Genomic DNA, 16,054 nt, shown 5'->3' with positions numbered 1-16,054 from the left:
TAGCTCCTTGAGTTCCGCTGGTTGTCTACAGAGAAGCAAACGGCCGTTATTTCCTCCCCGTCCGTGCGCGCTCACGGGTCAGCGGCCATCTCTAATCGTCCTCATTCATTCGGGTTCGGTCGTCCTCCGCGTCCCGGTTCTTACTCGACCCATTTCAGCCCGAAAGGCGGCGCCTCTTTTCTCCTGCAGTCCCCGCAAGCTGTCGGCGAAGGCTCGGTCCGTCCAGTCGGGAGCTGACACTCGGTAACCATGATCGAACGACCAGAAGCTGCACTTCCGTCCATCGCCGTAAGTCCCCCCGCCTTTCTCCTCCAAATTTGTGTTGTTTTAGTATAAAAAATCGGTTCGGTAGCTCCAGTACGCCCCCCGCCCCCCGGCGGCGCGTGAGGACATTCACGAGTCCCGAACCCGGATCTGGAGATTCCCAACGGGAACGTCCTCCAGATGTGCGTTACAGGGAGGAACCGCGCATTCATTTGAGGGGGGGTTATGACATGACTTCTGCTGTTGTTGGGACGTTAATGTCTGCTCATGGCTTCATATAAAACTGGAGAAGAATCTGTTTATTGTTTCATCAAACTACTGGCAGAAAACGTGTCCTGTGAACTTATGGAGTTTTCTGGATAAAAACGAGTCAGACTCCAAGAGTTTTGGGGTTATTTCAGTCATCTGTTTTGAAGTTATGCAGATTTTTTATAAAAATGAGGCAGAGTCTCAGTATTGGGAGTACCTGGACCTCAGTACCTGGATTAGGTCAGTGATCCACTGTGAAATGATGCAGTTTTCTGGATCAAAACGAGGCAGAGTCCGAATGTCCTGGATAATTTTATTTCTGTTTTAATGTCCTGCAGTTTTCTGAATATAAATGAGGTAGAATCCCAGTATTTCAGCATTATTTCAGTTCTCTTTTTTCTAGTTCTCATTTTTATGCAAATTTGTATTTTTCTAGATTATTTTTAGTTCCCTGCTGTGCTGTGAAGCCATACAGTTATCTAGATTTTGAAGCAAAATTGTGTTCATTTTAAGAAGCATGGAGGTGTTGTGAAGTTTAAATATAAAACAGAGAATCAGTGGATGATTTCAGTCTGGAACCCAATAAATCTGTGTAGAATGCTGAGCTGCAACACTGCTGCAGGGGCAGGAAGAGGTCATGGATCAGCTGCTAAATGCAGGGGGTGGGGGCTGTTTGGATGACATCAGGTCCTAGGCATCTACTATCACGGCTGGTTGAACTGGGGGAGGGGTCCGCATGAGCCATGAATGCTGAGCTGTCTGCAGCTTCTCTGCTTGACCTTTCACCCCCCCACCACAAAACAACTATAGTGATTCTTCTGCTCCTTTCTGTGCGTTTTTCAGCACGTAAAAACTTTTATTTTTGGTATTCATAAACTTTACAGTTTTTGAAATATTGCACAAAATATGCCCCATAGGAAATGAACGAGAAAGTCTTCAAATCTTGAAGTAGATTAGCAACAACCCTTTAAATATATGGCTATGTTTTCATATTTTATAGAAATAAAAAAATGGAGCTTGGCTAATACTTTAGCAACATGCTAACGTTTTTGGCTAATTTTTTTATCTTCTGGGTTTTTTTTTAAGTCTAAGTCCGATATTAGCTCATTTTAGCAACATTTTTGGCTAATTTAGTTTACTGAGGAATTTTAGGCTATTTTGGAGTTTAGCTAGTATTTAAATGATGTGCTAGCTTTTTTTTCTAATTTTGCTCTACTAATGTTTTCTTGTTCTAATTTAGAGTTTAGCTTCTATTTTAGCAACATGCTAACGTTTTTAGCTAATTTGTTCTCTATTGGGATTTTAAGGCTAATTTAGAGTTTAGCTTCTATTTTAGGAACAGACTAACATTTTTGACTAATTTAGTTTACTGAGGAATTTTAGGTAATTTAGGAGTTTAGCTAGTATTTAATCAACGAGCTAGCTTTTTTGGATAAGGTTTCCTTGGATGAGGTTTCTTTTGGCTAATTTGGAGTTTAGCTCATATTTAAGCAACGCACTAAATATTTTTGAAAAAAAATTAACATTTTGCTAATAGCTTTTGTATTTTCAAGAAATCCCTTCAGCAATTAAAGTAAATTTCATTGCCATTTTCAGCATCTCTAGCGACTACTTTCATCTAAAAGCATTCACACTAGCATTATCACAGGTAATGCATCTTTTCTAGTTTTCATTTTCCTTCTGCTCCAGATCAGGAAATCACATATCTGCAGCACATGCACCGTAAAGAGTGCACTACATGTTTATATGTTTGTTAAGGTGGGGGTCCATATAACATCTGATCCACCCCCCAACACACCCACATGAATGCAAACAGGCTGCATTCTTTTTCTTTTCTCATCAGCTAAAGGATGAAATTGCAGGCAAACACAGCAGCTTATGTAAGACATGGCGCTCTGGAGTGGTGGTGGTGGTGAGGGGGGGTACACACATGTAGGGTTTGTAAAGGGCTCCGGAGTGCATGGTGTATGTGGGTGGGGTTGGAAAGTGCTGCAGGCGTGTTTGAGGCCTCCAATCGAGCCGTCAGCGCACTGGCGATGAGCTGAATGGATCGTCTGTTTTTCCAGTTTTCAGTGTTGATGTTGGCGGCTCTTCCTGCAGCTTGTCTGCCATTGCTGCGTTGATACTTGGCTTCAGCGCAACTTCAACTGGGGGGGGCTCATTTCTCAGCAGACCAGTCAGAGCTGCACATTTCTATCTGTGTCATGCGTGACCGACACCAGTAATCAACTGTGTTTGGCTCATGTAGCGTGTAGGATGAAGAACAGTGGGGGGTGGGGGGTTATAATGTTACCACGATGGCCGTGGGGGGCATGGGACTGAGGTCAGAGATGCAGACGGACTGTGGGGGCATAGAAAGAGCTGGTTTACAGATATTGATCAGTCTGATTTTGTCTGAAAAGTTCATCAGTTGTCATGTTTTATGATCGTCTTGATTATACTTAAATTTAATTACACATCCACATGTTACACACTAAAATATGAATTATGAATTGCTGCAGCTGTGTGCACACACACATGCAGACCAGTGCATGCTAACACAATGCTGTCTCTGTGTTTTTCCTCAGCAGAGGAACCTGGAGGGTTACGTGGGTTTTGCTAACCTGCCCAACCAGGTTTACAGGAAGTCGGTCAAACGAGGATTTGAGTTCACCCTGATGGTTGTTGGTAAGTGGGACATTTCTATATATAAGCACCCCTCCATCAGCTCCGGCCCAGGAGCTAAAAACTACTTCTTTACACAGCACCTTCTTTGGCAAATTTGGTTTGGGGGGATATGTTGTTTGCACTTCAGCCCTGAAGTTAGGGGGCGGCTGAAGGCCCAGGATGAGGCTTGATGGACCTTATCCGATCATTTACGCAAGTGTTCCCAGAATCCAGCTTTGATAGATTTGAATAATTAAGGTGTCCCTGGTTTTGGATTTACATTTCTCCAGAGCTATAAGCTGATGAGAGGGATACATTAACATTTGCAGCAAGTGTCTCTACTAAAAATGTTCCTGGTTTAATCGTTTGTATTGTCTTCATGGGAGGGGGGTGTTATGGGATTGTTCACCTTTTGATCGCCACAGCAAATCAACTGTCACCGATTTGCACTTGTGGTTTTGCAGAGTTTCATAGCAGATTCCCTTCCTGGAACAACACTGTAATTTCTCCATTCTGCCGGCACAGGGAGACCCAGACTTATGGGTCCTTGTGGCTTTGGGTCATCTTCTATTGTTACATAAGTCAGAGGTCTCTAACCTTTTTCAGCCCTTGGGCCAGTTTAACTGTTTTTATTTAATTTATCCATCACACCTTAAAAGTTGGACGAGCATGAAGTTGACGTCTGATTCATTAGATCTTATTCATTTATTAATTTATTTGACTTCCAGTTTCTGTTAACACTTGAGGTAAAGTTTATCTGCATCCTCTGTAAAAGATCTGCAGCAGCTTTAAACTTTATTTGTACACTAGATTTCATTGGAGCCAATAAAATCTGACATAGATTTTCCCTTGACTTTAACTGTCAAACGTGGAAGATAAAAAAATCAGACAGCAACTTTTGTCTCAATATGACTTCTAATGTATGACGGATAAATACAAAAAAATGTAAATAACTGGTATTTTCTAAAAATAATATTAGCAGCATCGTTGTAACATTAGGCAGGCAGTTGCTGAATATTCTGCATTATGATTATGGCCTATTATGGTTTTATTGTTAAGGTCTGTGGGAACAACTGTCACTCCATATGTGGAGTAAAGACTACTGTTTTTTGTCTGTTAAACGCAGATTTCTTTTATTTTGAAGTTGAAGTCTCTTTTATTGTTTCCTCACTCACTCTTTCCTGCAAAATAATACTTTCCAAATACGTTTGTTTTTGTTAACTTTGCTAGCTTGGGGGTTTCAATTTAGCTGTTGGAGACGCCACTTTGGATTAAAGAGACACGCGTCAAGAAGGAGTTGGATGTGGTGGAGAAATTCCAGTAGTTTTCCTAAATAAAACTTTGGGGGGTTTGGGGACCACTGTCATTTGTGATGTCATGTGGTTGTCTGTCCCCCTTGGCACACTTCAAGAGTCCAGGGGAACACCTCTGCAGGCAGGACAAGCAACCAAACCAAGCAGATATTAAGGTCAGAAGGACCGCGACACAGAATCAGTGGTCCTTAAAAAAAGAGTCACTGATAAATAAAGATGGAACGAATCACATTCTCCATGATTTAGTTCAACTTGAACTTTTGGGTCACAGTTTTGTTTTGATAAATGATTTGTGTATTACAAACAACTAAACAAAACTAAAAATTCAGGAAAAATGCTTTTTTTTTATTTACAAATGAGGAAGTAACAGTGAAGAAAAACTTTTCAGTTGTATTATACCAAGCCTGATGTAATGTAATAAAACACTATTAAATATATTAAATTTAGCACAACTACAGTAGGCATGCAGTAGTGATTAATTTTCCCCACAATTTGGTTCGATGGGGTTACATAAGGTTAGGTTTTAAACCGTGAGTTTTTCATCTCTCAGATGTGGAGGTTTACTCTTCTATGAAATGCTTTCATTTTTCTTCTACAGAAAAGGTAATGAATGATATGAAGAACATGACAAAGCTTATGGGTGTGTTTGAAAAGAGCTCCTCTAACAGCAGCTAGTTATCAGTGGTGGCTAAACTAAACCAAAAACATTTTAACACTTTTCTTTTCTTTATGAAGAAAGAAAAGCAATTTGATCTAGAAACTAAAGAATGACAGAAAAAATAAAGACACAACTCCTTAAAACCAGTTTTTTCTCTTGGAATTGAACACCCCCCTTTTCTGTTCAACACGCCCCACCCTCAGTCAGTATACTTCCCCAGTGTAAAACAGAAAAACAAAGCAACTTCCTGCAGAGCAGGTGACGGGTAGAACACCTGTCCGTACATGGATCTCTGGTGATATCAGCTTTATTGGCAGGTTTATCCTCTCACAAAAACAAACGTTTCTGCCTCAAGGCTGATGAAAGCGAAAGCTCGTGGATGTTGTAACAGAACCGAGCTGAAAACTCTGGGATGTTTCAGGAAGGGGGACAGGAATGTGCATGCAGATGCTGTTTCTGCGCTTCCTTTGACACACTGGAAGCTGAAAGGACCCTGACATGAGGCCTGCAGGTCAAACGCACAAACTCCTGCCACCATTCACGCAGGATGGGGGCGGGGCTTGTTTACAGAGATGGAGCACTTTTGTACCAGAATGAAGTCAATGAAATTAGCTTTTTAAAAGCAGGGCAGTTAGAGGATGACTTTATTCTGAGCCAGATTTGAAAAATGTGTGAAACGTGGTGAAGGTTTTCCACAGCAGAATCAGAGACGTTTTAAGGAAAAAACTGTTGCACAACATCACAGACATGACTTACACTGACAGATAGGATGCACATTTGTGGCTCGATGTGTTTATTTTCCTCACCACTTAGTAAGTCATTAGTGTTAATATGCTAAAATGAGAATAAGCACAGGCATTTTCTATCTATAATCCATTATATGAGGATCCAGCTGTAAACCTGGGGGTGTCAGAGAGCAGCTATGAATGAAAACATGTCGTTACTTGTTTTAATGTTGCTTCCTCAAAATGTTGCACAGCAAATATTAACAGCAGTGAACTGTTAACAGTTTCTGTGCCTGATGCTCCGCCCCCTAAGGCTCAGGATGGGATGTGGGTCGTTCGTCCTCCTCGTTCCATCACTGAACCTTTCTTCCTCCTCTGTCAATGATGTCTCACGCTCAGTTATGCTGATTCAATCCCCGATGATGTCTTCATGATCTGTTTCCTAATCAAAGTTACTAATACATGTTTGCTCATTTGTTTCACATTAACTTGAACCTTATATGGTTAACTGTGGGGTGTGAAGAGAATAGTGGTGTTGCATGAAAGCATGCACCGCACACTTTTGGAAATCAGAACATTTTCACACATATTTTCCACATTTGAAGCTAGGTTCTTTGGCTAAATCCACACACTGTTTTTGAACTGAAGCTCCTAGAAATTAAGTTGAAAGTCGCTCATTAAATGAACATTTTGGCTGCATTTTCAATAAAAGATAAATATTATGGGTTCATCTCCAACAGTTCCTAATGCCTACCACTAAGATTTGGTAATCTCTTCTATGCTTCAATCAAAACAAAGAGAGCAAGATTAGTCAAACAGTGCAAAATGGAAATGATCATTGAAAATCAGCTGCTGACTTGATTTGCTTCATGACAAACGTCTACATTTGCTAAAACCCAAATCCAATCAATCAAGGACAGTTCATATCCTGCTCTCTAGACCTCTGATTGTTTGTATTCACTCAGGTTCTCTAATTCCTGGAATATTCAACATGAACCTACAACCGGCCCTTCACGGGTTGTGATCAGATTTCTTCTTCCTGCATGCATTCCTCAAATGCAGACAGATTGCTTCAGGATTTACCCATGCTTCCCCTCATAAACACCAGCAGGGCATCGGGTTCTGTTTCCCCCAGAAGCAGCTCTGGTTTCTCCGTCAGTTGGTCACTCCCTTAGCAGGAACGCTACCACAAACTTTCAGCTGCTGAGTTTTCTCTTGTTTTTTCACACATTCTCTCCAGTGCTGTCTTTTCCTTTTCACAGAGGGAGGAGAAATCTGTTTCCTGCCCTCTTTTGTCTAGCTGGGAGATTGAATAGAAACTCTTGAATGGATTAGTTAAACCCAGAGCCTGCATGGAGGCCTGAACTGGGAAGGGAAGCAAAAACCGCTGCTAGTATGGAAAGAGGTCATCAAGAAGCACTCACATCCAATGCTCTGCAGCAGAGAGAAAACCTTTGATGCATTTTCTACATGAACTAGGACAAGATCACAACAGTTTGGGTCAAAGAACAAGTAGAAATTCTGAAATCTGTTACACCTATTGTGAAGAAAGCAAACAACCAATAAAGCTGTGAAGGAGGCAGAAGGATAGACCTTGAATCTTTCTCATAAAGTCTTCCATCTGAGAGGATTGCTCTGATTTAGAACTGTTTTTTCTCTGATGGTCCCCTATGTTTGGCAGATGTGAAAGCTCTCTAGAACTCTTGCTTGGACCAATCTAAAGAACTCTGGTACTAATGAGATTGAGGATCTCACTTTTTGCTGATAATTTAGTAAACAATAAAGAAGCATTGGGATGCTGGGCAGTGTAATTCTATATGTCTTTTATGTGTTTGCATTCAATAGTGTGGCTCAGTGCTTAGATAGAGCAAAGCCCATAATATAATGCTCTCTGTCCCAGAGAGAAAGAGACTTTAGAGTTTAGTAATGTTTATTTACTTATTACTTGTTTATGTCCTCTAGTAATCCTCCTAAGTAAAGCTGTCTGTCTGTCTGTCCTGCTAAAACTTCATTAAGCCTTTGCATGTGTGTGTGTTCAGATAAAATAGGATTGTTCATCTAGCCTCCTGATTTTGCAGAACTGCATGAGTCAGGGGGGTTGTTTGTTAGTCCTGTAGATATACTCCTTTGACCCAGTGTGTTCTCACACACCAAACAGATTATTGTCTGTTCTTGCATATGTAACTTCTAAATAATTTTAACCCCATGCTATCATGGATTTGTCTTTGTGCTAATGAATGACACTTTATGCTGCATGAGTAGAGGAATTAAAAACAACTAACCAGTCTGATTGTAACAGCTGTTTTTCTAAAATTAGTCAGAAAGACGTTGGGGTTTCAGGTTATCTCACACTTCACATAGAGATTGTCTCCAGGAGACGCAAAGTTGAAAGCCACCAGTCATTGCTGAAGACTGCATCACCACGGCCACACTCCATTTCCTGGTTTGATGGACAACATTACAGAGTCAAACCAGACTCTGAAAAGCCTGAGTCAGTAGATCTGGATGGATACCGCTCTGTGGTCTGGCACAGGTTGGAGGGGTCGACAGCATGAACGTACAGCTGACACCTGCAAAAACTGATGGAGTCTTCATCTCTAATCTCATTAACACAAACAAACTGCAGTGGATCCTAAAGGGAGCTCATATTCACTTACCTAACATAGTCTCTCCAAGACTCTCATGCTGTGTGGTTTTAGGGCGGCAGGTGTGTTGTTTAGGGCAGGCTGATGAGAATTCATAGGCACTGGAACTAGGGCTGGATTAATAAGATCGATTAATCGATTAGAATTGATTTAAGCTTAAAAAAATATTAATCGATTTAGCACATAAAGCTGAAGTCTGCTAGCTTGATGCTAACGTTTAATGGAATTTCCCATAGGACGGCTAATGCTAACACTCAGTCGACCTAAACATAGCTGACTAAATAAACATCTTTATATACTCACAGGCAAACTCTTTCATTAAAATGTGTTTCAAGGTAACCATTTGTGATCTAAAACATTGTTTTTTTTCCTCATACGGTCTTCTTCTGGAATAAGGTGTAATGCTAAAACTCGATCGCCACCTAGTGGCCAAACTGAAACGGAGAAGCAGAACAATGTTTACAATGTTAATGATCTGAACATTTTTGTTAGAACTTCTCCTTTTGAGAATCTATGTAACACTGGATGATATTAACAATCTCTATATTCATTAATACATTTTACAGTATATGAACTGTATCAGATTAATATATTCAAAACATATTGTAGATATTAATGTATTTTTAGACAAATGTGTATAAATGTGTAAACTCAAAATTGAATTGTATTTAAGAATAAAAAAAAATCGAAATTTAATTGATTCCGGCTGTTGTAAATCGAATCGTTTCTGGAAATTATTATCAATACCTAGCCCCAACTGGAAGAGGTTGGGGGGTTTTCCACAGCACCAGAACCTTCTTCTGCACCAGATCTAATTTGAAAAGCCACTGCAGAATCCTAAATGGCCTTAAAGTCCACCTGCAGTCACCTTTTGATCCATTTTCAAAGTGTCCTCAATGGTCTTTTAATTAAGATTATGCTGTTTTTAGCCAAAATAATAAAAAAACTGGTGTTTTCTAGGTCATAGTTTATGCAGAACAGAAGTAGTTCAGCAGAAATTTGCCTTTGTTGGGGCAGAGTAACCCTGACTTCCCATCATCCCTTTGTTTCCACGCTCTTCCAGTAGCTTACAGACCCTCACAACCCTAACCTAACATTACTAGTGCAGCAAAAATGGCTAGCAAAATCAGAGCTATCTATCCATACAGTTTTGAACCAGAAATACTCAAAACACAGTTTTAAGCTTAATTATGCTGTATGTCCTCCATTATGATAAAAGTGCCACAAAACATGTCTGAAACACCAAAAGCATAATTTTTATTGGAGTGGGTATTTATGCTCATAGTACTAACAGCATCTGAAACTGCAGCCTTGTTTCTTTTAAGACCATCCACTTGTTTTTCTATCTGATCAAATACTAATACAAAGGCTGGTGGAGGAGTTGAAGAAGATCCACCACCTTTTATGCATGAAGACTGAAACAAAGATCTCTGGCTGGGGTGGAATATGAAGCAGTTGAAGTTTGACAAGAAAGTTGTAGGCCTGGGGAAGACAGGAGATCACCTTGACTTGAAGATACTAAACTTGTTTCTTAACAGAGCATATTGAAGGGCATGTTTATTTTATTGGTTTCCATTCAACAAATCCTTTTGTTTTAAGCTTGTGATCTTCGTAATTAACATTGTTCTACCAGAGCTTACCCTGCAGTTTTTTCCTGTACACCTCCTTGTTGTTATTTTCTCCTCTCACTGATTTCCTGTTTTACTCTGTAAATGGTTTTAGTTGCAAAATCACATGACTTTTGTTTCCTCACATGGGATATAAATATGCATTATTCTGGGTTGAACCACAGCTGGATTGAACTCACACAAAATGACTAAAAATACATTAATGCATCTTATAAAAGAAATCTAAAATATGAGGTCAGGAATCATTATATGGACAAATTCAGTTCAATTGGACTCAGTGACCCATGTTTGCAGCAGAAATCAATACTGATTTGGCTTCTAAAAAATCCATTCCTACCTAATGTAAAATATCAATACCTGTTGTATACAGAGCGCATCTGAAGGCTCACACAAGCCTGGGCCATGATGCATCACTGTGTTTAGAAACCAGACACTTTGGTTTTAACTATGACATTGCATTCAGTGGAGGACTTCCTGGAGGGCTGAAGGCTGCAGTGTTCCCTGCCTGTCTATTAAAGCTGAACCCCCATGTGTTTTTAAAACTGGTGGATTGTTGTTCCATAGATGGACTAACCACGGATAGCAGTGGCCTTGTTCCTCAGGACTTGTACACACAAAAATAAACAGGTGGAAATGTGCATATGCAAAACTTAATGCAAATACAAGTTATTACATAGAAAAAAAAAGCAAAAACAAATGCACCCATTTGCTTATAGTTTAATATTTACAGAGGGTTTTCTCAGCCATGTGACAGAGAAAAATATCTAGATGTCAGAAATGACTCACAGATCTGACACACATTTGGGCTCTGTCTTCATTCCTGCTCCACTTAGCAAGCTGTTAGTGAACATGAAAACAGGAATGAATTCATAAATGTATTATCAGTAAATATTCTACTACAGTAATACTTCAGTGAATGAGAGCAAAGGTTCAAAGCCTCAAATGCAATAAAGGAGAGGCATTATTTTAGGAGACTGCTGTAATGAGCAGCTTTGAAGCAAGATAAGACCCTTTTAACTTTATTTAATATAGTAAACATGCAGCAAACATTTCTGACATCTCAGAGTGTTGCTTTGTTATGTGTATCTGTGTGTATCAGAACCCTCTAGTTTCTGGTTTCTGTTTCGGGACACATGCGTCTGCTCTGACCGCCAATGCCCCCATCAGACAGAACACTTAGCTTTTGATTTGAAGCAAAGCATCTGGACGCTGACATTCTAAACCCATTTAGTTTGAGTCCTTTCTAAAAGGCAGCTGTTGCTCTAAAGAAGTGGTTTCTAGAAAAGTAGTTTTAAGTTTCATTTAAGGCTACCCTATTTAAATGAACAACTGTCGTTGGACAGGATACTGTATTCGTAGCTTTCTTTCACTCTAAGGGTGAATTCAGACAAGAAAAGTCAGTTGGACCAATTCCACTTATTTTGGTCTGTTTTCAGACTGCTGTCAAATTGACATTTTTGTTTCAAGCGAAAGCTTGTAAACAAAACCATATGACTAAAGATCTTTTCAGTTATTGCCCAGGAATTACTAGGGTGGGGTTAAACAGCGAGAGAAAGAATAATGGAATTCCTGCACTTTGTAATAATTGTTGAGATAGTTCTCTCATTCAAACTTTAAATTTTGCTGACCAATTTTGACTGTATCAAAGTCAGTTACAACACTTTTTACTGCTACTTTGGTCTGCAGCTTTTTCTATTCTGTTTATATTTCGTAATGCCCAGCTATGGCAACTGTTTTGGTCCATTGTTCTGCTCAGAGCACAGAGCTTGTTCAGACGGGGGAAACTCAGAGTAAACCGGAGCTCAGTCTGATTCTAAATGAATCGAGATCATCTCAAAAGATGGGTCTAAGAACGGTTCCTGGTCTTGGACAAGGGTTTGCTTGAGTGCATACGCACTGAAAATTTGTTCCACATTAGTGTGAGAAAAAAATCTGTTTCAAATTAGCATGACAAACAAAGTCTGTCTCACTTTAAGCGAACCAAACGTGTCCAATCTGAATTCGTCCTAAGATATCCTGGTAGACCAGCTTTGAATGGGCAAAAATACTGGCAGTTTTTACTTCTTGGCCTGCTTTAGTTTGATTCCATACACAGCTTTCTGAAGAGAGAAGCAAAGACTGAAGTGGACAGAATCGCCTGGTGGACCATCCTAGGAAACCAACCCTAATGTCAGTCATTGTGAATGCGCTCATAGTAATTTGTAGTGGATTGTGTCAAGGAGCATAACCTGTCCCTATTGTGTGTCCATGTGGGTCTCTAACTGTGTAAGTGAAAGAAGGGCTTGTTTAGGAGTAGTATAAAGAAGTTTAATGGCAATAAACGTGTACTTCTACTAGCCTGACTTTAGAGCACATGCACTATGCCTTACACTATGGTCTTATGAAGACATTTTCTATCCCTCAAGTGTTATTACGTAACTGAGGGTGTAATTTTCAATAATTTTATCATTTAGTGATCCCAGCAGATCCAATCAGAACCAGAGTCCTTTGAACATCGTCTGGATCACCTCCTCAAGATAACCTCGGCACAGTTGTTGAGTCTTGTCACAGAAGTAAAAAACACTTCCAGACTCTGGGCTCAAACACACTCAGATGCAAGTGTTAGGTGTGTTTTATGGTAGTTCTCCTACCATAAATCTGTGAATACATTCAAGTTTCATATTCCAGCCTGAACTAATGTGTGGCACTACATGTTTGTGAGATGTTGAGCTGTTAGTTCGTTTTCTCTGCAATGAAGAACCAGTTTCAGTTTCTTAATGTTTGCTTCTTAATGCTTCTTAATTTTTTACCAAAATAAATTCATCAACTCTGAAATAAAAAGGCATTTGTTTAGGGGTATTGACAGCCTCTTTGCTCCTAAATAAACCAGAAACAAACCGTTGGTGTTTTGATCAACCATAGTTTCTTTCACATACACAAGACCAGAGAAACTGCTGAATTTTTTGACAATTGATTTTCTGTGATTGTCACTATTAAACCGTATTCCTAAACCAAAAGACTAAACCTCTAAATACAGAGGAGATTTTTCCTGGTAACACACTCTGACTGAAGGCTTGCAGTTACCACTCTGAAAAATGTTTATATCACTGTTCATCAGAACAAGCACTAATCCCAGAAATGCCACTAATCTTGTCCTTAAGGATCCAAGCGTCCTGTCATAAAAACATGTTAAGATGAAAAGAAAAGAAAGGAGGTCTAGTTAGGGACAGAAGGAAAAATATGGAACCATTCAACAGAAAATAAATCATAAAACAAAAGTACATCAGAACTTTGTTGTAGAGTCTCTGGCTCTTCTAAGAGTTTGAATTCTCCATGAAAAGGAAATGCCTTAGATGTGTAATTCTATTCTAGATCTCACATCCTCCAGTTCTCTGGTTCTCTTTTTTTAATTACATGCCCAGATGTAAAACTACAATATAAATTCAGATATAGGTGGGCACATGCAAGGAAATGTATTTACGAGGAGAAATCTATTTGTGTTCATCCAACATCTCATTGTATAACTGCTGTTATCAGATAAAAGACTGGATTATCCTGTTTACATGTTCACTTTTAAAATCTGATAAGTCAAGAAATTAGAATGTTTGGGTATTTTTTGTCTGGTGGAGAGGTAGAGCGGTCGACCCCTGATTGGAAGATCGTAGGTTACCACCTTGCCCGCCCATGTGTCAAAGTATCTTTGTGCAAGACACAACCCCACATTGCTCCTGGTGGTTATAGGTTGTCGCCAGTGTTAGAGACATATCCACATCAGTGTGTGGATGGAACTGTGACAGTGAAGTAGACTCAGATTAAACTGTTTGCATTTAATAAAACTTACTTCATTTTGTGTCTCAAAAACAAATAAAGATTCAGGCAATCAGCAAGAAGATCCATTAGCCGGACCGCATGGGTGTCAGATTCCAAGCTGGTACAATAATAATTGAAGAATTAGAGAGACAAGCCGGGTTTTCGTCTTCATGCTTGCTTACCTTGTCTTGGACGGGTAATAGTGCTCCCAGGTGAGCAGTTGTTGGACCTGTGTGAATTTTCTAGACAGTTCTGGCTGCTTTAGTCTTTGGTTTTCTCCTGAGAATGCTGTCTGTGAAAGCAAACCAAACCAGACACACGGGGAAGTATTCCAGATCAGCGATTCCCAACGTTTTTTGTCCCTTCACGCCGATTTAATGTCAGAAGGTGTTTAAGATGTGGTAGGAATATACAATAATAAAAATGATACAACGGGTATAAAACCATTTTTTTCTAAGAAATAACAAATGAGATTTCACTGTGTATGAAAATTTATTGGCAGTATCTTCAGATCTGTGCAAAAAAATCTATTTTATTTGTTCACTTTGCAAGAAAGACCTCAGTCCTTTGCACCCCCATCTTTGGGAAGACCTTTCATTCATTAGTGCACCTCCTTAAAGAAGCTTCAAGAAACATGTTGGCTTTTAATCCCAAACAAGGCCACCTCATGTTAACTCATACCTGTCTGTCACCTTTTGCTTTTCTCAGTACAAATATTACGCCAAAAACCTTTCCACGTAATCTGTTTGTCACTTGAACAAGCTGTTACAAGCATTCAGTTAAGAAAACCTGGCATTTTTGGACTAATATTTTTGATCCACAAAGGGCAAATTACCCAATTTAGAGAGTATATAAAGACTGAATCTTGACACTACATTACTATGGGCTGATGGAGTCTCTAGATAAAGAAAGGTGGATGTGGATCAACACTTCTGGACTGTTACAGAGACTATGGAGGTCTGGGAGGTCCAAAAGAGAGGATACTTGTTTAGTGTCAAGAACCTCAGGCTGTATTTCTCCCAGAAGTGAGGCTGTATTCATGTTTAGGAGTAAAATAATCTTCTAACTCTTCACCTTTCCTTTTTAGGTGAGTCCGGTCTTGGAAAATCCACTCTCATCAATTCTCTGTTCCTGACGGATCTGTACTCCAAAGACTACCCAGGGCCCTCCCAGCGGATCAAGAAGACAGTGCAGGTGAGGTGTCCGTCTTGTTTGTGTTTTTCCAAAATAGTCTCAGTCTTTCTGCACATTCTTCAATTTGGATTTGGTTTTGAGCTTTTATTCTGAAATGCTCTTCCCTCTGCTGGAATGTATAATATATCAGTGACTACCACTATTTAGCTTACCGCTGTTAAGTGTGGGGGGTGGGGAGGTTATCCTCATGTTCATCCCTCTGTGTGATCAGAGTTTGTGCTCCCATTCCTCATGGTTAGCAAAGCCTAAAAAGATGCAGCTTTGGCTCTGCAGACACCATGACAGCTGCACATAACAGAACACCACTTGGAGATGATTCCTCAAAAAAACATGTGCATTCCTCCTGTGGGGCGTCTGCTCCATGGATCAGAAGAACAAAGCAGATATTGGGCTGAGGGTGATGGAGTCATGAGTCAAAAGCTTCTAATGTCAGAGAGCTACAAATCACAGGTGAACTGTTCTTGGTTATGTTTCAGAAAAATAGAGTAATGACTGGGAGGAAGACCAGAGTCTATGCAATAACTTTAGATGAAATAAAGCAGCATCAAATCCAGGAAAGTCCTGCAGTTAACCTAGTTTAGGCTAAAAAGGAAGGAAGTCTGATCCTGCAGAGGTTAGGAGGAAACTGCACAGCCTCTGGGCTTGGAGATGTCCTTTTATGGCCATGAGAAAATCTCCAGAGGAGGAGAAGGGCAGCTTCATTTGGAGCAGGAGATGGAATGCTGCATCGCATGGCGGGAAGACGAGAAGCAGTATGTGATGAGGAGAAAGACTGAGGAAGACCCAGCAAGAGGAAGATGAGAAGTCGGAGCTCCAATCTGGAGGACATGAGGAAGCTGTATATGGAGGCGACAGAGCCCCCAAAGAAAAACAAGTCAACCCCAAATCCCCCCACCTCCTCGGTACCAGGAATGTTCCCATGAAAAAAACATTTCTGACTTAT

At 40.0% G+C, this 16,054-nt stretch overlaps 1 protein-coding gene across 4 annotated transcripts in view; it reads left to right on the top strand.

Annotated features, from left to right (window-relative positions):
• The window catches only part of LOC112141139 (septin-7), a 30,790-nt gene continuing 14,736 nt past the window's right edge, over window positions 1-16,054 (top strand). Inside the window, exons 1-3 of one of the 4 annotated variants that reach the window (XM_024264200.2) lie at window positions 1-288; window positions 3,084-3,180; window positions 15,005-15,111. In XM_024264200.2, the coding sequence (XP_024119968.1) occupies window positions 250-288; window positions 3,084-3,180; window positions 15,005-15,111 (243 nt within the window). In that variant the 5' untranslated portion in view covers window positions 1-249. Of the gene's footprint in view, window positions 289-3,080; window positions 3,181-15,004; window positions 15,112-16,054 lie in introns of all 4 variants that reach the window. The other 3 variants (XM_024264199.2, XM_024264202.2, XM_024264201.2) reach the window with 3 other exon arrangements.

Source organism: Oryzias melastigma, linkage group LG6, assembly GCF_002922805.2.
Source record: "Oryzias melastigma strain HK-1 linkage group LG6, ASM292280v2, whole genome shotgun sequence".
NCBI lineage: Eukaryota > Metazoa > Chordata > Actinopteri > Beloniformes > Adrianichthyidae > Oryzias > Oryzias melastigma.
The sequence above is the reverse complement of the archived record's forward strand: the minus strand, read 5'-3'. Positions and strand labels throughout refer to the sequence as shown.